At 37.6% G+C, this 22,000-nt stretch overlaps 1 protein-coding gene across 3 annotated transcripts in view; it reads right to left on the bottom strand.

The window, feature by feature from the left end:
- Window positions 1–2,979: 2,979 nt before the first annotated feature.
- LOC115917979 (sodium/potassium-transporting ATPase subunit alpha-3-like) overlaps window positions 2,980–22,000 on the bottom strand; it is a 32,603-nt gene continuing 13,582 nt past the window's right edge. For 2 of the 3 annotated variants that reach the window (XM_030978476.1, XM_030978477.1), the window contains exons 3-20: window positions 20,316–20,375; window positions 19,157–19,360; window positions 18,318–18,431; window positions 16,848–16,982; window positions 15,768–15,885; window positions 15,139–15,407; window positions 14,189–14,387; window positions 13,804–13,915; window positions 13,518–13,650; window positions 12,962–13,148; window positions 10,991–11,166; window positions 9,925–10,061; window positions 8,663–8,982; window positions 7,695–7,849; window positions 6,833–6,956; window positions 6,107–6,252; window positions 5,443–5,573; window positions 2,980–4,448 (exon numbers count right to left, since the gene is read on the bottom strand). In XM_030978476.1, coding sequence (XP_030834336.1) covers window positions 4,226–4,448; window positions 5,443–5,573; window positions 6,107–6,252; window positions 6,833–6,956; window positions 7,695–7,849; window positions 8,663–8,982; window positions 9,925–10,061; window positions 10,991–11,166; window positions 12,962–13,148; window positions 13,518–13,650; window positions 13,804–13,915; window positions 14,189–14,387; window positions 15,139–15,407; window positions 15,768–15,885; window positions 16,848–16,982; window positions 18,318–18,431; window positions 19,157–19,360; window positions 20,316–20,375 — 2,943 coding nt within the window. In that variant the 3' untranslated portion in view covers window positions 2,980–4,225. Of the gene's footprint in view, window positions 4,449–5,442; window positions 5,574–6,106; window positions 6,322–6,832; window positions 6,957–7,694; window positions 7,850–8,662; window positions 8,983–9,924; window positions 10,062–10,990; window positions 11,167–12,961; window positions 13,149–13,517; window positions 13,651–13,803; window positions 13,916–14,188; window positions 14,388–15,138; window positions 15,408–15,767; window positions 15,886–16,847; window positions 16,983–18,317; window positions 18,432–19,156; window positions 19,361–20,315; window positions 20,376–22,000 lie in introns of those variants that run through there. The other variant, XM_030978478.1, reaches the window with a different exon arrangement.

Here is a 22,000-nt window from a genome sequence, read left to right as displayed (position 1 = left end):
AATAATAATAATAATAATAGCCTAATAGTCCACTCCAAATTTTATTAAACCGAAACGGAAATTCTTTTTGCCCAATTGATCGTGAGCCCGGCAGCCACTGAGCAGCGCCAGATCGACGTTGCTCTATCCCTTATTGTTGAACGCCAAATAAGGTAGCAACAACTCCCATCTTTTAACGTCTTTTGGTATGACGCGGCCGGGGTTCGAACCCACGACCTCCCGGCTGTGAGGCGGACGCTCTACTGACTGTGCCAACACTCCGGTGATATAGGTTGTTATTAACTCAATAAGTCATTTGGCAAGACACTAATTTGTATTTGTATTGCTACTCTGTTTGCAAGGGAAGAAAATGGGATCCCTGTAATAGGCAAAGGTGTGAAAACGTTGTCTTGGATACATACATGTATTTGTGATATACATAAAGCTTTTAAACTAAAGGGGGAGGGGGGGGGGGGGCTTTATAGCAGCTCCCCCTTTGGAAATATCTTGATCACTTTAAATACCCTACTTATAAAATAAGCAGCGTTCTTATGTGGCTTATTTTCTCTTTAATCTTCTCCATCTTTTTATTAGCCTGCTAAACTTTTGAAAATTGGATGTACCTTTGCGAAGTCACATGACCTTTTGTAACTTCACTTCAGCACAAAAAACATTTATTATAATTGTTCACAAACCAATCAAAAAATTTTGATTTTGTTGTCTCTTTTAAAGTGATAATCATTTCCAGTTAAAAGTCAATCTGTATCCGTTATATCCAAATAGTAAAGGGGGTGTGAACTGACGACATTACATGTTTTTCCCTTAGCCTGACTCGGAGCAAATCTGGTATAATACAACTACAGGCGCGACCGCAGCAATCACATGTGTGCGACATACGCAAAACCAAAGCGTGAGGAGAACTGATCCATGTAGAGATTAAGTCGCTGACTACTGTTAATCAAGTCCATTCATTTACGTGCATTTGTCCAAAAGGAGACGTAGATGGTGTTTCCCTGTTATTCGTCAGTTTACACCCCCTTTAATTCAGAAGAAACCATCATATAGAATAGAACTGTTAAGATCAGTTCAAAGAACTTACTAACAGCTTTTGATTTGTTCTTCCATCTCATTGTCTGCATTGAGACAGAGGAATAACAAACACTGATTCATTGTTACATGTGTGTATGTGCAAATGTGATGTGTGAAAATGCACATTCTTATGCATTAATGTGTGTGCTTCAAAAAACGGTTGTACTTTACAAAGTTTTATTACCTGGAATTTTGTTAATTATGTATTTTTCAATTAAATTAAATGAAATTCTATTTTCGAATTCACTTTTTCCTCTCTTAGTGTGTTCATTATTTTTGTTTTGTGTACAGATATTGATAGGACGATGTGGGGATGGGGATGGGGATTGATGCAGGGCTCCCAGCTAAACGGGAATAAGTAAAAACATTTTAAACAAGTTAACTTCTTGCAGTTGGGGGGAAAGCCTGGATATTCTATTCTATTTGGGGATGGTTGATGATAATCAACTCTAAAATGAGACCTGGAGAGGTGTTGGTGTAAGTGGATTTTTTTTCTTCTTCAGTATGAAAGAAGGGAAAGATATGGTGCATGTCAAACACGTATTCCATCTTTAGGTAAATCCCCCTCAACTCCTGCCAGTTGCTGTAAAATTACTATGGATCAATTGAAACCAAATGGAGATTATTTGTGATAACAGCAGCAATCAAATTTGATTCACACCTTCCTAGATTTAAATACATGCATTGGGAAAATATCACAATTTGCCACTCTCTCTCCCTCTGGTACATCCGTCTCATCTTATTCAAACATTATAACCTCACCCATCACATAGTGTCTTTCACCGATTTCACAAAGGAGATTTAAACCCTCATGTACATGACTCATGGTTTAAGATTAAGTATACCCTGCCTTGCACACGTCTAATATTGGACCTCTGACTGTGTGTTTCACTTATTTTGGGCTAATTCTAGACCATGGGTTATGAAAATGAAGATTTAAACCATGGGTTGAATTTAAACCTCCTTTGTGAATTTGGGCCACACTGTCTCACATTCAACGAAAGTCATTGCATCTCCTGTTATCTGTAGGCCTACATGCAGATCACTGTTCTCTAATGCCCCGGTGACACTTGCCCGCATTTTGCTTTGCGCATAGACACATACTCTTGCGTGCCAATGCAGGAGGATGCGGGCGGACGCGGGCCGTGCGTGAAATGCGTGACAGAATTTTCAAAATGTTCAAAAATTTGGCACGACAATTTTGTTTGGCAACGTTCGTGAACTATGCGCACCCTATGCGCTGCCTAGTCGTGCCAGTGCGCACCGATGCGTGTCCGATGGCCTAGTGGCACGCATATTCACGACTAGTTAACGACTAATTTGCGCATAATTTACGCATTGGCTGCGCATACTTCCCGGGCAGTTTTCGCATGCCATGCGCATAGTCTACGAATGCGTGTCCTAGTGGTTACGCATTGCATGAACTATTCGTAAATTAGACGTGACTCTTCGTGCCGCTGCGTGTCACTAATTGGCACGCCACAGAGCGGGGCAGGGCGGGACCAAAATGCGGGCAAGTGTCAACGAGGCATTACTCTAACCCCTAACCCGCTAAAAAATCAACAAAATCAGGAAGTTTATTCAGATATGAATATACTCCCCCGAGCATGGATTTAAATTATTACTTTGTTCAAATATCCAGTGCAATGCTCACTACAACTCGTAATACAATCCCTTCTATCTATCTATCTATATAATAATAATAATAATAATGGGTTCTTGTATAGCGCTCATGTCAGCTCTAGCATTTCAAGGAATAAATTCCTACCCGGTACCCATTTACTTCACCTGGGTGGAGTGTGGCAAATGTAGATCAATGTCTTGCCAAAGGACATTAGTGTGGCGTCGGGACATCATCTACCATGAGCCATCATTCAAATAAACTGAACAAAACAAACAGTAAACAAAGTGTTTCAGGGGAACGTTAAAAACAATTTATTATTCAAGGACAACCAGAACACATTTATTACTTTTTAATCACAAATTCTAAAATGTTTAATGTTTATTAAAATCAACTGCCCTAGAACAGTTGGTCATTTAAAAAAATTCTGATATTTTGCTTGGGGACAGAGAAGAGAGGTACAAGATATATGTTAGTTGATGTTTATCTCTACACCAAACAAAGTATAGTGCATACTAATGTGCATTGATGAGCTATGCCTTCAACCATAGTCTACACATCAACTGACATAACTCTCTAAATAAATTTCTTATTTCCAAACAATTCACCAAAAAGATAATCTTAACTAGCCGAAAATGGTATCCTGTACCTCATTTTTGTTAATGAACTCTGAATAATTTGTGATAACATCAATGCTTACTAAACTTGCATTTTCTTATATGAAATGCTTCTATATCACCAAATTCACAATATAATTCACCAATTAATAGTTTGATTACAATCATGACGACACCAATGCTACTACCCCGTAGAAGCCTTCTTCTCTCTCAAGCTCATTGATAACCTTGCATTAACATCAACAATATTTCATTCACACAAAGTTGTCACCTGTAAATTCAATACTAACAATATATCTGCATACTTAAACATCAATAAGAGTTTGAATAGAATGATGTTTGAATCAATTGAGTTTCTTAAAGAATACTTTTCAATAAGTTTTCTATTTTCAGTCATTTATAAAGCTTTACAATGGAAATTTCAAGTATTAAAATAGTACCATGACAGAATAAAAATCAAATGTATTATGAATAAAAATTTGAGTTTGTTTGAAATTCATATCGTGATGAAGTATGGGTATCTTAAAAAAGCAAGAGTTCCGTGAAGAATCCGAGAGAATGTTTTTCCTGGGCAATGTTTAGTTTGCTTGCACAGGTTATCAGCGAACTTGAGAATGAGAGCTTGGGCTGCTGGCATCTCCAATCGATCTTCCTTGATGGGACGAGAGGGAAGATCTGGTTTAGGGGTTAGGAGCTCAGGAGGAGGGAGAGATTTGAGGATAGCTGTCGTGATAGGGGATGGGGCGGGGCGGTGTGCCCGAAGGTATGACCGTTGACTGGCTGTGTAAGGGTGGAAGTTGAGTGGATGGCTGGATGATTGAGTCATCCTGATTGGTTCAGATGAGGAGGGAGGAGGAGGAGGGGTCGGAGAGGGTGTGGTGGTCTCTGGTACGGGGTAGAAGCATTGGGATTGAAGGAGTCAGTAGTATGTCTCCAGCTCAACCCATCCACCAGGGTTATGACGGAGGATGAAGCGACGACACTCATCATAGACAAAGATGAGAAGAGAGAATGGGAAAGCAACAAACCACCATCCGATCCTGAGTGGGTACATACGAAGACCATTCTCTAGGCCAGGGCAGTAGGACAGGAACGCAGCAAGAGCAGTCTCAAAGAACAGACCAAAGTTCAACACCCAGTTGCTGTAAAGAACAAACATTAACATGTATCAAACACAATGGCATCATAAACACACATGGCATCAATGGTGATGTTAAAGGTGTAGACCAGTTCTGGTCATGCGATTGCATTGTGAAAAAAAGTTATGGAATCGATCAGAAAATTGATCTAGCATATAGGTATTGGTGTGTACTGCAAGGTTCTGGAATCAACAAAATGATAAGAAATTGGCCTTGTCTTGGTAAAGCACTGTTCACAAAAAGATGTATATGGGACTACAAGAATATGTTACTTGCCATATTTAGAATATTAAGGCATTTGAAGAGCCATGCTTTTCAGGGAACAAATTATTGTTCACCTCTTCCCAGAACTTAACCTTCTCTTCCAAGATGTATCAAACACATCATCATAAACACACATGGTATAGCAATGGTAATGTTAAAAATAGTCATTACAAAGTCATTACACAGGCAGTATGATATCTGAACTGAAGTTACTTCATAATACATGCTCTAACTTGGAACTTAGAATGACATGAAGTGTATTTATACATATCCTAATTCTCCAATGCCTGCACAGTTCCGCCAACTGAAATGTACTCAATCTTTGTACTGCAACTTCATTCATCATAAATGGGGCACAGTCCATATATTAACCCCTTACATGCCACAGGCAGCCAAAACTCAAGGAAAGTCTGGACTGAAATAGCAACTTATTACTTTGGGTACATGAATAATAAAGGTATATTTTCATGAAACGAAAGAAAAATAATCCACAAGTCTGACTCTTGCTAGTTAGTTTCTGATAATGTTAGATAGCTCAGACAGATACCGAGATGTGATTGGTCCATAGCTCGTCACGTGATATCAATTCCAGTGTTATATTAACCAGCTGGTGAAATGAATATATTTTTAATCAATGCATGTCACCCTCTTGAGGACAGTCTGTCACCAATTACCAAATTACACCAATACAGAGGGTCATTTTTTTTAGTATGAGGGTTGCATTCTGACTTACTTCATTCCTTGATGGATGAGTGAGTTACGTCGTGTCTTACAGATGATGACATCAGCCCATTGTACAACCACGATAGAGGCAAAGAAAGCAGTGTGACAGGTGTATTCAAGCTGCTTACGCTGGTAGAAGCCCTGTCAACAAATCAATAGAAATGATACAGATATTAGATACATGGTAATGCAAGGTTTAGATACTGCTTTAATGGGCTAGTATAGAGTACCGAAGCTGTGACATCATAATTTAGAATTTCCCAATTTTTTTCTTCCTTTTCCAACGAGCATCAAAAATAATGTCCAAATGTCGAAAACCAATTGAATATGTTAGGTATTGGCCGAGATAAGCCTATCTGAATGAATATGTTTCCTATAGGAACTCAGTGTTATTTTTTTGCTCTGGTATCAAATGTATTCAAATGTATGTGGCAAATCTGTAGTATTTTAATGAAATGATAGACATTGAATACTTTCTGATACACATTTGTTCATAGAGTATTACTATGAATCAGGGATGCCAGCTAGAATTGAAATTGAAAATCACCTAGAATGAGCTTTTTGTACATTAAAAAAGCCTAAATTATGGACTGGAAACAACTTGCCAGGGCCTGAATTCAGGCTATATTGCATAAAAATTGGCATCTCTAATTGTAATGTTAAACGTAACTTACCCATTGTTGTCCATAGGAATCCTCCACATTCAGAACTGCCTTGTCGTCCCACTTGCTACGCAACATGATGAGATCATTGGGTAGGAATCCATTCTCACCCATGATCACAAAGTAGGCAAAGAAACCAGCGGAAGCTTGGATCATACCTAGAAAACAAACATTTACAACATTCAGTTAGCTTTAACTTCTCAAACCAGCTGAAGCTTGGATCATACCTAGAAAACAAACATTTAGAGAACATTCAGTTAGCTTTACCTTCTTTAATTTTATATTTCATAAAGATTTCTGTAACATGCACCGTTCCTATGTGAAGAATTTTCATGCATTTCATATAATAAATATCATGATGGATATACAGAGAATTTTTCGTGATACAATATTTTAATTTTTTTTGTAAATGTGTTTTGATCCCCCCCCCCCCCCCCCCCCAGGATGGATAGGGTTAGGGTTAGTGGTGTATGTGGTGTTATTATTTCCCATTACATCTATGGAACGTGTTATAATAATAAGTTCTTATACAGCACACATGTCCGTCACATTGTGACGATCCTGGCACTGGCCCGATTATTACCCTGGCTTTAGCAAGGCAGCCACTGCGGTGGTCTCGCATTTCAAGGAATTAATTCCTGCCAGGTACCTATTTACATCACCTGGGTTGAGTGTGGCAAATGTAGATCAATGTCTTGCCAAACGACATTAGTGCTATGTTATGAATGTTTTGCTCACCAATTTGTCCGTAGGAAACACTGATGAGACGTTCGTTGACAAGCTTGTCATTCTGAGGATCACGAGGTCGACGTTTCATGATATCAGACTCAGCCTCTTCATAGGCAAGGGAGATGGCAGGTACCTGTATGCAGCAAGATAGACACAATATATTCAAATTTAAATTTTATTGATTTCAATCCAAACAGATCATTCTCAAGTTGTGTACATTGGATAACAAATTTTGAAGTTAAAGTGTAACATAGATAATTGAGTCTAAGAGTAAAGATAACAATAACCAGGAGTGACACAAATTAATGCATGTCTCACCTGAAATACAGTCAAACAGTCAAACCTCTACTTTAGTGACCACCTGTCTACAAAGACCACATTTTTTGTTTGTTTCCCTTGAAAATGTTTCTCATTGAAACATGTACTAAAGGAACCTGTCTACAAAGACCACTTTTTGTGTTTACCTTGGGTGGTCGCTATATTTAGGTTTGACTGTTATGAAAGTACTACTCATTTTGTGGGATACTCCCTGCAAGATTGTCTTCAAGTATACCATTATAAGAAAATTTACAAAAATGAGACCACCAAATTCGGATCTACACCAAAACGTTTTGAAGTAGACTATAACAAGAAAATGAAAATAAGCCCAGTAGTTTGGGCACTACTTTTAAATGTATTGAAGAAGAATATGAGGAAATCAACATAAAATGAAATGAACCAGATTGGGGCCATTACAGAAGTAAACCATTTAAAGGTTGGTGCTGGGTAGAATCATTCTGACCAAATATATGGATTCATTGTGATAAACCAGGCCATGTTGAAGGTCTGCACCCAATATACTGTCTGTAATGTTTACTGGGTTTGTACTTACCAGATCAGTACCCAGATCAATACAGAGGATGGTGACGACACCCAATGGTAGAGGAATAGAAGCCAAGATGAAGATAAGGAAAGGACTGATTTCAGGGATGTTACTGGTTAGAGTGTATGCAATCGATTTCTTCAAGTTGTCAAAGATCAGACGACCTGTCAAGGATAGATTGAAGAAACAGAAGATTAGCATTTCATTTCTTAAAGGGATCGTTTAACAATGTTTCCAGTTTTACAAAAATCTGAGATGCATGGCCCTACATGTTATCAGTGTCTGTGATATGGTTTAATATTGAAGCCCTAAAAAACTGTGCTTCAAAATGATCATGAAATGCTTCAAAAAAGAAAAAATCTTTGAGTGACCGGTTTTACCATACTCATTTCCCCAACAGTAGTGTTATCAAAAACTGTTCAAAACCGTTTGGCGAACACTCTTTGACACTTCTAATTCCAATAAATATCTTGATAATCATGTTATGTTAGTTGAGAGCTTATTTGATGAGATAACCACCTGTCAGTGACCATGCAGAGAGGTGTAATCCCCCTGGCTAAACTAACTAGTGCAGATGGGCTTAAGAACAGAATTTCAGACAAAGTCTATACTCATTGGATATTGTCGGTTATTCAGATTATTGATGAATATAAGATGACGTGGATCAATCAAATGATTGGTTGAAAGCGTACATTGCATAATTGGATAATGACCGGTCATTAAACAATTCTTATGACCAGTAAGTAAAATCACGTTATAAAACATCATTTTATGAAACAAATGAAACGTAATCTTATAAAACAAATAATACACATCATTTTGTTCGGGCATTATTAAAATTACCCCCACTCGGTGCCTTCAAAACAGTCCAAACACCCTCAGCGTGTTAGACTGTTCCAAAGGTACCTTGTGTGGGTAATTCTTACTAATGCCCTCACTGCTGTGTATAATTTGTATACTATATTGATTAGAAATACCTTCTTCAACACCGGTAACAATAGAGGCAAAGTTATCATCGAGCAAGATCATATCAGCTGCTTGTTTGGAGACATCACTCCCAGCGATACCCATAGCAACACCAATATCAGCCTTCTTGAGAGCAGGAGAATCATTGACACCATCACCAGTCACAGCTACGATGGCACCAGCACGCTGACAACCTTCAACAATGATCAACTTCTGCTGAGGTGAAGTACGAGCAAAGACGATCTCAGGATGGTCAGCCAAGATGGCGTCGAGATCTTCACGGGATATGTCTTTCAGCTCAGTACCGTGGACAACAATCGCTTTAGCATCCCTGAAGAGAAGACACAAGCAAAATTTAAAATTATTTTCTTTACTCTTTATTCTATTTTTCTTTTCTTCTCAAATTCACTCTCCTTGTAAGTCTCTAGAATCTCATATTATACTACTTCAACATGCCAATCCCCTATATTATATACTGATGCACAGACTAGTATCTATTTGAACAAGCATAATCTACAAGTGTTATGAACAGCACGACACAGATGGTATATTACATACAAACACAAACAAAAGGTGGAAAGTCCCCCATCCCCATCCCCGGGAGAAAAAAAAATGAAGACATGTCTTCACATACACAGAGAAGTTTCATTATTAATAATCAGTCATATTTTGCATTCCATTTTTATCTCAGAATATTCATGCAGGTCTGCCAATGTAATTTTGACTTTGTTGCAGAATACTTTTTCAAGTTCATCAGGTGATAATTAAAAATCTAAAATCAACAAGTATTTACAACAAATTCTCCACAAACATCCGAGGTTTGTTTTGTGTAAAAATTAGGTCTACCTAATCAAATGATATAAATTATCTTTATTCGTACACAAAAAGAAACTGCTAGGGCCTCCAATAGACCAGTTTACAGTAAGCAATGACCCCGATGATCCACAAATCTTCAAACATGAAGAGGTCCCACTTTGTACAATTTGAAATAATCACTCCTACAGCGATGGAGGTGCTACATACATAGCCTTCGTTTCCCCTTTTCAAAGTATACTTCCAGCTGTGTATCGTGGAGTGCACTGCTTGTGCATAAATGAATAATGATTACATAACTTTCATGAGCACGTATCCTGTATTTCGTCTCTTGTGCATTTCAAAATTTGTTCTGCAATGACCTTTATCTGCTCATGCTCAGACTGCAACCGTGAACTGGCTTATTCAGGTACTGGCCTGAGAACTGGCATTCCTGAAAAATGAAATAGACTGCACTCACTTGGGGTTGACTTGTTCAATAGGGATTCCAAGACGTTGAGCAATGTCATCACGGGTCTCATTACCTTCAGAGATAATGCCGACACCCTTAGCGATAGCCTTGGCTGTGATTGGATGGTCACCAGTAACCATGATTACCTACAATGGAATGAGAAAGAGAAATCAATTTCATGCTAACCACCACAAACATCCTCGAAAATTACAGCTGCACCTGTAAGGTCAAGGATTACAGTTATGCATTGTTACCTTTATGAGTGGTTTGTTTCTTTAAACTCTGTTTAATAGTCAACATCTTGCAGAACTCATTTTTTTAAATCATAACAAGTCCTGAAAAAATTCTTCTAATAACTTGTAGCATAATATGTTAACAATAACTTTTTTTTAAAGTTCAATTGAAAATGGAGTCATACTTTTAGCAGTCCATGAATCAAAGCATTTGCTTTTTCTTTGTATCCTTCTAAGCATTCTTTGGGACAGGTTGCGCTATTATTATCATTAATTCCATCTGTCAGTCATGTCATGATATGCATTTGGTAAATACCTGTGGACGCACACATGATCAATTGGGATATTATAATGAATAGGAAGGACTAGAGTCGCTAGATATATATTTTGTATAAAAGCTGTGCTATATAAATTTATTATTATTATTAGATGGGGTGATGGATTGAGAATCCACCATATTGCATCTCTTCAGAGTGAGATGTTATGTATACTTTGTATGGCATGAGTTTATTACAATTTATTTTAAAAATTGCTTTTTTAGGTTTTATATATCTAAATCTTTGGATGTATTATGGTACATTTTATTATTTACTATATGCATTATGTCACGTTATTACAAAAAGAAAAAAAATAGGGTTTCTGCTGGATATAATTTTCCCTCTGTCTTGCTATATACACTGCATTGTAAATTAATTTACATGATATATATATATTTACAAACAGAATATTGATTTGTTACATTACATTGTAAATTGATTTATATGTTTATAAACAGAATATTGATGTACATCAAGGAAGTTTCATAAATACAAAATACAAAAACTACAATACATGATAGATACCTTGATTCCAGCAGAGCGGCACTTTCCTACAGCATCAGGTACAGCAGCACGAGGAGGATCTATCATGGACATCAGTCCAACAAAGCAGAGTTTCTCCAGAGGAAAGTTCACATCATCAGCATCAAATGCAAAGCCAAGAGGGAATTGATCAGCTGGCAGGTAGCACTGGCAGAAACCTGTACAAAGATTTAAGTACTGTTAATTACTATAGTCTGACGATAAATTAGGTTCTGCTGAAATGAATATGATTCACAAGAAAATAATCAGGCGACTTCAAGAGTAAAGTATAGTGTACCTTCAATATTTCCAAAAGAAAAAGACATTACCAGCTATGACCAAGTCATCCTTCAGGGTATTATATACAAGCAATAAGCCACTGACTGTAGCCCGGTCTTTGTATACCACAAGTAAACTGTTGGGTTAGACTTAGAAAATGTTTACATGGTATGGCATTGATTTACTACTCTGACAGTTGCTTGGTTGGCCATGTTATATGGTCACATACATCCACTACAACATTTAGTATAACCCTTGTGTTAGAGTTTGAATTCATAATTATTCATTTTTAAATTCCTCTTACTAAGAATTTTTTTCTCTAAAATGACGGAAGTAAAATGTTTCCGATGTGGAATATAAAGCAAATAATCACCTTTTGGTTTCTGGCCATGGTCATGGCACTTCCTCGGCGATCTGAATGTATACGCTATCTTTCTTCAGCTTCGCTTTTGAAAGAAAGCTACATCCAGATCGCCTCGGAAGTGATAGTTTGTCCCATCACCTTCATCAATGGTAATTATTTGCTTACTACATACATTGTATGTCCAATGTATGCCTAATTTATGCCTAATACACAGTCACAGACTCATACAAAATTCTCTTGAAATGTGCAGTTCATAGGCTTAGAACCACAAAAGGGGAATTAATGAAAAAATTATAAAAATTATTTTAAAACATACTTTGTGAAGAAAAAAAAAGTAATTTGGATGAAAAAACAGAATAATTCTGAGAATGGTTGGCAGCTCTGAAAGGAGAATGAATGTTTCCCACGATTGGTAGATGTATGAACATACCCACAACACGTTCATAGGCTTTAATATAATAATAATAGAGTATATTTATGTAGCGCATTATAAATTGTAAATTTCTGCATGCGCTTTACAGTTTTGTACAATCATAACAATTTGAATATATAAACACTAATACAACACTAAATAACAAAATAGATAAGCAAATGACAAAAAATATTGATGAAAAAGTAAACCAATTAATGCACCCATAAGGGGAATTAATGTTTCCTACGATTGGTAGATGTATGAACATACCCAGAACACGTTCATAGGCTTAGAACCACACAAAGGGAATTAATGTTTCCTACGATGTGTAGATGTATGAACATACCCAGCACACGTTCATAGGCTTAGAACCACACAAGGGGAATTAATGTTTCCTACAATGTGTAGATGTATGAACATACCCAAAACATGTTCATAGGTTTAGAACCACACAAAGGGAATTAATGTTTCCTACGATGTGTAGATGTATGAACATACCCAAAACATGTTCATAGGCTTAGAACCACACAAGGGGAATTAATGTTTCCTACGATTGGTAGATGTTTGAATGTACTGACAAAGTTAGTAAGGAGGTAATTCTTACAAGAGCTGGAGTGCAAAGGAAAATGATACGTGAGATGTTGATAAGCCAGTTGAAGTTCATGGGTCACATTACATGTAAAGAAGGCCTAGAGAATCTTGCTTTGACAGGGAAAAATGTGGGAAGAAGGAGTAGGGGAAGAAGGAGGATACTTTGGATGGACAGTCTGCAGAAATTGTTGGAAGAGAGAGGAGTGAAAGAACTGAGAGTGGTACTAATACAGAAGGCTAGGAGCCGAGGGTTGTGGAACAGCATGATCGCCAAAGTCAAACGATATGGCGCTTAGAGAGAGAGAGACAGAGAGAGAGATGAACATACCCAGCACACGTTCTCCCAGACCTCCGAGCTCAAGATAAGCATTGTTGAAAGCAGTCTGCATCTCTTCATTCATATCGATTTCCTTGCCCTTGATTAGGATGGTTGTGCAACGGTCCAAGATACGTTCAGGAGCACCCTTCATGACCAACAGGTTACGATCATCTCCTTCGGTCTCATGGATGGAAACCTAGCAACAAACAAAACAATTATAAAAGGTATTACGTATCTTTCCCTCAAAGTTTGATGTACATTTATGAGCAAGATCAACTCCAAAGAATATTGATATTCAATTTGCATAATATTTGAATAATGCAACATTCAAATACCCATCAAAATTTCTGTACTTGTTTAGGAAGAAGGGATAAGACCACCCAGGGTTGTCAGTGACAGGTGGTTATCTCATCAACTCAGCTCTCAATTAACATAAGAAAAAGAGGATCATGGGGGACCAACAGGCACTGATTAGGCATTGTTTGCTATAAGTAGTGCAGTGGGGCTTTAAGAGTTACATGAAAACACATGCTCTAGATACCCTAGAGGATGTGAATGTTCTTACCTGGTATTTGTTGGTGGAGTTGAATGGGATCTCACAGACCTTCTTGTTCTTCTTACGGTACTCGGTTACATTGAACATGCAAAGTTCAACGCACTTTACCAGGGCAGATTCAGAGGCATCTCCGGTTGTATCTCTGTCATAAAATAAAAATAGGAGTAATAAGAATAATATACATATTAATACACATCAGCGAGGGCATTAGTAAGAATTACCCACACAAGGTACTCGACTTTATCTTTAAGTTCAACAACCGTAGATCTGTGGATAAATCTTAATACTGACTTACCTCTTTAGAATGGGGACATTCTCTTGTCCAGCCTTGAATTCAGATCGGTTGCAGAGACAAGCAATACGAGCTAAGGCCATCCAGGTCGGTGAAGACTTGTCAAATTGACCACCTGGTGATTAAATTACAAAAACTCATTGGATTAGATTTACTGCACGATGAGAGAAAATGTAAGATTTTTTATATTTGATTATTTGGTCAGTCGCATATAAGGACCACCTCCTTTCTGGCTGCTACCAGCTTTAGTAATTTCCCTTGTATTATATATGTTTAGTAATTGTTATTGTGTGAAACTTTGTATACTGCTTTTTTTTCATTACCCTGTTTGTCTTTTATTGCTTGGCAAAATAAATTGAATCAAATTGAAATTGAAAATGAGACTTACCACTCTGATCCTCTGTTGTGTCTGCCTCTACGATGGTGTTATCAAACCACATGTGAGCTACGGTCATCCTGTTCTGAGTTAGGGTACCAGTCTTATCAGAGCAGATGGTAGAGGTACTACCAAGGGTCTCGACGGCTTCCAGGTTCTTAACAAGACAGTTCTTGTGGGCCATACGCTTAGCAGTCAAGGTCAGACATACCTGTGGGGGGATAAAAGTTTTTTTAGCATCAAGTAACGCCTGGCTGGAATGCTCCCCATGGAGTGGAGATTGTGCACACAGTGTGTGCGGGTAAGTATTGAATTTAATGACCAGGGTAATAGTATATCTGTAAAGCGCTTAGAGACATCATAGATGTATTAAGCGCTATATAAAAGTGGAATTATTATTATTATATATGAACAAACTTTGTTTCAGCTCTTGCTGGGAATATTCTTGGCTTTCAGAATCAAGATAGAGCAGAAACAAACCAGCCTTTCATTGATAGATGTTAAATCTATGTCAAAGTAATAGTAAATGCCCTTCTTGCTTGCTCTCAGCAGACTTTTGATGTCTTTGTTACGACACGTCATTCTTTCTGATAATAAATAAATAATTAAAACAATCGCTCAATCAATACACATGGGCCTTGAAAGAAATGTGGGTGAAACACCTTGTCTAAGGATGCAAGCACTGAACTCAGGACCACTCATACAAGGATCAAGAGCCTTCCTCACTGTATCATGCCCCACACTTAAAGCCTGTTTGTACTAGTTTGGCCAGGAGGGATTAGACCTCCATGCAAGGTCATTGACAGGTGGCTATCTCATCAACTCGGCTCTCAATTAACATAAGAAAAAGGGGATCATGGGGGACCAATGGTCACCGATTAGGCATTGTTTTCTATATAGAGAGAGCAAGTAGCTACGAGTAGTGCAGTTGGGGTTTAAGAAATGAATCTTGAGCTACTTACAGTGACAGTGGCTAGAAGACCCTCAGGCACATTAGCCACGATGATTCCGATGAGGAAGACACAAGCTTCAAGCCAGTTGTATCCAAGAGGGAAAGAAAGGAAGAAGAAGGATACACCCAAGAAGACAGCCACAGCTGTGATGATGTGGATGAAATGCTCAATCTCCTTAGCGATGGGTGTGTCACCGACGTCCAATCCAGAGGCCAGACCAGCAATACGTCCCATGACGGTGTTATCACCAGTGCTGATGACGATACCACGCATAGTTCCTATTAGAATAAAACAATTAGGGATTTACTAACGGAATCATGCCCTCAACAGGACGGCACACCTGCATCTCCGTCCCTCGGATAGGACACTCTGTGTAGAGAAGAGTCACCACCTTTGCAAGTTAAAAACCCACGCCACTATTCATAAAAGAGTATGGGGAAACCCCAATCAGTTATACCGGGAGGAGATACCCCTAGGGTTACAGTGATTCAGTTCACTTTTTGCCTCCCAGGCACAGGTGACACCAAATACTTCATAATAATAATTGATCGTTCAAACAGGCAATTATGATTCTTTATTTTGTCACTAAATTGCCTTGAAATGTTTGAGAGATGAAAGGGGGCTTAATAAGGGCTCACCTTCCGAAGCATTGGTAGAGAAGAAAGCGATGTTCTTGGTCTCCAGAGGGTTATCACTTGTGAATTCTGGGCTGCGAGACTGAGGTTCAGACTCTCCAGTCAGAGATGAGTTGTCCACCTACGTACAAAGATTATTAAAAAGTTGACATGAATACAAGCATGTGGGACTTATACTCAATAATTTGAACTAAAGTACATGAGACTGATGATGAACAAGATTAATGGGAGAAATGGGAGGGGGGAAGATTTACTATCTTACCTCAATATTTAAAAACAAAATATCAAGAAATATAAAAAAATATATATCTGCATCTGCAAAAGTAATAATAAATGAATAAGATTTGTTTTTCTTTATTTTTTCTTGTCCGAAGAAAATCAAGCAGCAACACTCTTAAAACGCTCATAGATGTTTGTGCAAAATTCTGAGCTCAGGGCTTTGAACTCAATGATGAATGAGGGGCCCGTTTCATAAAACTTGTCTATAACAACTGCTAAATTACTATGACAAATTTGCTCTCAGATACATGATTACAGTAGCTTATAACAGTAGCTTGTAACTTGTTATTGATAACAAGTTTTATGAAACAGGGCCCAGACCTTCTTAACTGAGATTTCACAAAGAGAGTCGAAGAACAGCAAGAAATACATGTATGTATACTAAAGTTTTTTGTCTTGCACTCGCCAATCAGAAAGATAGAGATTCAAATTAGATTGAAGATAAAACTTATCTTGCCAACTTGTACAAACTAACGTTTTCTAAATTCCTTTGTTCCTTTCTCGATCCGCAAATACAATAAAAATGCTACCTGAATTTTACGTTCTTCTTTATTTCTGTAATGTTATTTTTGTAACGTTTCCGGGCCATCCCATTCACTCAAACATATAAAATAATTCATTTATTTTGTTTTATAATAACGTAGGAAAACTTTCTGTAAAGCAATATTCTGAAGAATTTCTATGTCAAAGTATATGATGTATTATATATGTAAACATATTGTGATTCTTTGAACGTTTGTAAAATGTGAGCAAAACAAATTTCAAATATTGGACAATAAATTGAAATTGAATTGATATGTATACCTTGAATGACTTAGATTCCACCACTCTGACATCAGCCGGGATCCTGTCGCCACCTTTGACCTCAACGACATCACCACGGACGACATTCACAGCATTGATGGAGTGCCATTCACCGCCACGTAGCACAAGAGCTTCCTGTAAGTTAGTAGAAGTATAATAATTGACTGTCATTTCAGGAAATTTGGTTTCTACTGGTTACAAAGTAATACAATACAAATATATAAATGAAATATAAATATTACAGGACAGTGATAAACATACACGTATGATAAACATACATAATAAATGATGTAGTAAATAAGTGAGCCCAGGTATATAGGGTGGTTATAGAGATAATATCAGATTCCATTTTACAAAATATGAAGCTAAATTATGCAACAATGACAGACTATGGAACCCTTTATTCACTGCATTATGTCAGTAAATGGGCTAGTGGGTACTAGTAATATTAATAATAATACCATAATACTGTTTTCAAATGCCAAAATATAATGAACATGACAAAAGAATGAGATTTACATGAAAAATGTGTAAAATTTCGCAGACCTACATGATAATTTTCAAGAAGAGATGCCTTACTTCTTCACTGGTTTGTAGCTTTATTGACCTCTTTAAGTAAGGTGTATTCTACTGGTTCTCCAAGGTAAGTAGAGGTAATGGGGTCTAGTGGACACGTCATTGGACTGATGATCATAAGATACAGGGTTCAAACTTCACCATGGCACTAACATGTTAGGCAAAAATGTTAATCTACATAATAATAATAATAAAAAAGTCCACTCCACATTTTATTAAACCGAAAATGGAAATTCGTTTTGCCCAATTGATTGTGAGCCCGGCAGCCACTGAGCAGCGCCAGATCGACGTTGCTCTATCCCTTATTGTTGATCGCCAAACAAGGTAGCAGCAAATCCCGTCTTTTAACGCCTTTTGGTATGACGCGGCCGGGGTTCGAACCCACGACCTTCCGGTTGTGAGGGGGACGCTCTACTGACTGAGCCAACACACCGGTGTTACATTTGCCTCTCTTCACCTCAGGTTATGGGTACCACTTGGGCGATAGTTACTTTGGTGGCTGAGCTATAACCAGGGTAATAATATCTAAGCGCCATGAGAGTCGATGTGTGCCTGATGCGAGCGCTGCATACATGTAAGCGGCCATTATTATTTTGAAACAGGTTTTGATTTGACATTTCAAATAGGGAGTAAAGTGATGAATAAATTTGTTTTTCCTCCCTCAACCATGTCCCCTTAGAGTTAATTCGGGAGGAAAATGGCATCTAAAAACATCCCCCTCCCCCCTTTTGAGTAAGATAAATTGAGAAATAATAGGGGAAAATAGGGTAGAATAGAGAAAATCAGGAAAAAATCCACACAAAAAAACAAACAAAAAAAACAAGAAAACCGATTTAAATCAGGTTTTTATCAGGCCTGAATGAGCAGGAGCAGTAGATGAAGAGAAGAACTTACCTGAGGAACCATGTTCTTGAAAGATTCCATGATCTTAGAACTCTTGGCTTCTTGGTAGTATGAGAAACATCCAGTGATGATAACAACACTAGCAAGCACAATACCCAGGTACAACTGAAAGACAAACAAAATACTTAATGTCATTCAGGGATGGACTCATCCAAAGGACGACGGGGAAGGACTCTGGCATGTTTCAGCCCCTTAAAATAAAATATATTCAAAAGCAAAAATTCAAGTATTTTAGACTTTTCATAAATTCCACATCAAGAGCATGAAATCTCCTTCATACAGGAAATATGAATGCTTTGAATCAACAGTTTATGCCTTTAAAATAACTTTTACATATACAATATTTTCAAAGGTGCTAACGGCTTTCCATAATTGTTAAAGGCCATCTGTCCTAGTTCAGCCAGAAGGGATTAGGTATAACACAGCGAGGTCACTGACAGGTGGTTATCTCATCAACTCAGCTCTCAATTAACATAAGAAAAAGAGGATCATGGGGGACCAACAGGCACTGATTATGGAAGTTTTCTATATAGAGGGAGCAAATAGCTACAAGTAGGACAATGTGGCTTTAAGTTCAACTTGGGATATTTGTGAAACCTCCCCCCTGGAGTAAAAAAAGAGTGGCTAGATGATTACTTACCAGGTGGAAAAATACATTAAAGATTTCAGGAGCTAGTTTTCAAGCTTGCTTGCATGAAAATAACACTCTTTAAGTTGTTTTGCATCGGACTATATGCACATTTTGGGGGCTCTTGTACGAGGGGACTCTTTGGTCATTTTGGGGGCTAACTCGCCCCGAGCCCCGATGTATTTTTCTCCCTGTTACTCACGTTGTCACTGCTCGGTTCATCCTTTGTGGCAGCCTCGATAGCATAGGCTAGGAAACAGAGGATAGATCCAATCCACAACAGGGTGGCAAATCCACCAAACAATTGCTGGCAGAACTTGACCCACTCCGGTGTCTTAGGGGGTGGGGTCAAGGAGTTGGGTCCATCTCGGGCAAGCACATGAGCTGCTTGCTGGACAGTCAAACCCTGCAAAACACAAAAATAAATATCTGATATTGAACCAGCTTTCTAATATATCTATTTATATAATCCAAACATTTATAATAATAATAATAGGCATTTCTATAGCCCCGTCGATCTAGATAATTCTTTTCCGAGGCGCATTTATTATTACCCCGGCTTGGAACTACCATAAGGCTGAGAAGCATTCAAATGATTTCTCTGTTCTTGTACCCCCTTCTCCAAACTCTGTGCCATGCGAACAGAGTGCTAACAAACTTTGAGGTTATGCTGGCTTGAAGTTCAAAAGGACTGCTTGCTTGCATAGCTTGTATTCTAATACTTTGAATGGTAATTGTTTCAGTTCGAAAGGACTGCTTGCTTGCATGGCTTGTATTCTAATACTTTGAATGGTAATTGTTTCAGTTCAAAAGGACTGCTTGCTTGCATGGCTTGTATTCTAATACTTTGAATGGTAATTGTTTCAGTCCCTTCTGAATCCTCAGCTTTGTTAGTGGATCACTGTTTAAAGATATGTTGAAGTTTCACAAACTGAAGGTTCAAAACTATGAAGGTCCTGTAGGCACATTGCTATTTTAACCCTTACTGTACCCGAGCTATTTTTAGCATCTCCGTGACTGGGGGGGGGGGGGGGGGGGGGGCTAGGAGGCCCCCCTCCCCTATGATCTCGGCCGTGAAATTTCTGATGAACACAAAAATGTCCATGTTTGTAGATATTCACATAAGGAACAAGATGGTAAAATTAGTTTTTTCCAAATATGCAATTTGTTGATGTTATAGCTTAATTAATATCCGATTTCGACGAGAATGGTATCAAAATGTGCATAAGACATGAGGGAAAAAAGTCACGAAGCGACAATTTAAAATTTCAAGCTGATGCAGCCCAATCTTCGAAAATATGGAGGAGCCCCCCCCCCCCCCCCCCCCACAGTACAGTAAGCTCCAAGTTACATTGACTTACAGTGGTGATGTTGGAATCCAGACGAATAACCAAATCTTCAAGTGAGATCTTGTGATCATCCTGTGAAAGAAAAACAAAATAAGGTTACAGGCAATATCCATACACAAAGAGAAAAGGCATTCCATACACAAAGAGAAAAGGCAATCGTTTTAGGGTGAGGGTGTGGGTGTGAGCAAGGATACTGTAGTTTTGAATCCTCCCTTCCTACATCAGTTGACAACTATCTTCATGTGGGTTAGATCATTTATCATTCAGACAAAACCTCAGCACAATTATTGAAATATGTATTTTAGAATACAAATTAACACATTATCCTAATAGGTCTAACTTAATAACTAAGGGGGGGGGGCAAACAGATATAACATGTATGATTAAATCATGCTTCAAATAATTTGCTTAATTCTAGATATTTATTTTTAAAAATGAATTTAAATAAAAAATACTCAAATAAAATTGGTTAATCAGGGGTTATAGTGAGCAATAAAAACAAATTAAAAAGGGATTGGGGAAGATGCATCTAACAACATTCCCCCCTTTTGAGTAAGAAAATTGGAAAAGATAAGAAAAATAGGGGAAAATAGGGGTAAAATCAAGAAGAAGAAAAAAAAATTGATTTAAATCGGGTAATTATCAGGCCTGTTAATCCATGCATCTTATTTAACTCATGAACTACTCATAACTCTTGATTTGTACATTTTGTATGTTTTAAAGATACTACAGGTGTGTATGTCCCATTTGCAGGCCAAAAAATGAAAAGGTTAAATTCCAACGGCATATGAAAGATATAATACTAATTTAGAACTTCTCTAAAAAAAAAAAGGGGGGGGGGGGGGCTTGAAAATGTCTTTAAGCGGGAAAATAATGACTATTAGTTATCAAATCGACTTAAGAGCTATAGAGCCAGTAAGTAATAGTCTGATTTTCAGACCATATGCCGAATGGTCGTACGTATGCTGTGCAAAGATTCAATCAGTTTAATGTTGGCCATTACAAGAATACGGTTATTGATGTAGACAATATGCTCAGGTACCCTCTACAGCTCATGTTATGTATGTCATTACCAAAGAAGAAGTGTCTAACAGTGAAGTCTAGCAAGTAAACAAGTTAACTTCAAAACAAACATTTATCTTGGCAAAAACTTCAGTGAAGATGATAGTCTAATTATATTAGTTAGAACAAAGGATTAGTCAAAAGAAACAGTGAAAGCCATATAACAATATCAAAATAAGACAAAAATGAAATAAATCAAATCGGACAAGTATCAATATAACAACATGATATACTGTGCCCAAATTCTCAAAACTATAGATTCTAACCAGAAAGTAGAATTTGTGAACTTTGAAATGACTGCAGAGAGAACTTGTCTTCTTACCATGATCACTTCCTTTTTCAATTCTTCCAAATTAATCTTTTTCTGCTTTCCTGTCTCCTTTATATGAAAAGCCAGACTACATGTAATGTATAGTATTACTACATGTAATGTATAGTACTACATGTATGTGTAATGTATAGTATTGCTACATGTAGTATTACTACACATAATTTATAATATTGCTAATCTCAAGGTTTACAACTACATTTTCAAATTATCCAACTATGAATGGTTGGATTGTTCTACAACTCATTAATACACTGTATACCTCAAATGCCCTCTTGAATATGATAACTAATTAACCCACTCTTCC

The sequence above is a fragment of the Strongylocentrotus purpuratus genome, unplaced genomic scaffold (assembly GCF_000002235.5).
Source record: "Strongylocentrotus purpuratus isolate Spur 01 unplaced genomic scaffold, Spur_5.0 spur5_scaffold_1, whole genome shotgun sequence".
Lineage (NCBI taxonomy): Eukaryota > Metazoa > Echinodermata > Echinoidea > Camarodonta > Strongylocentrotidae > Strongylocentrotus > Strongylocentrotus purpuratus.
Note: the sequence above shows the minus strand (reverse complement) of the source record. Positions and strands in the feature narration are given on the sequence as shown.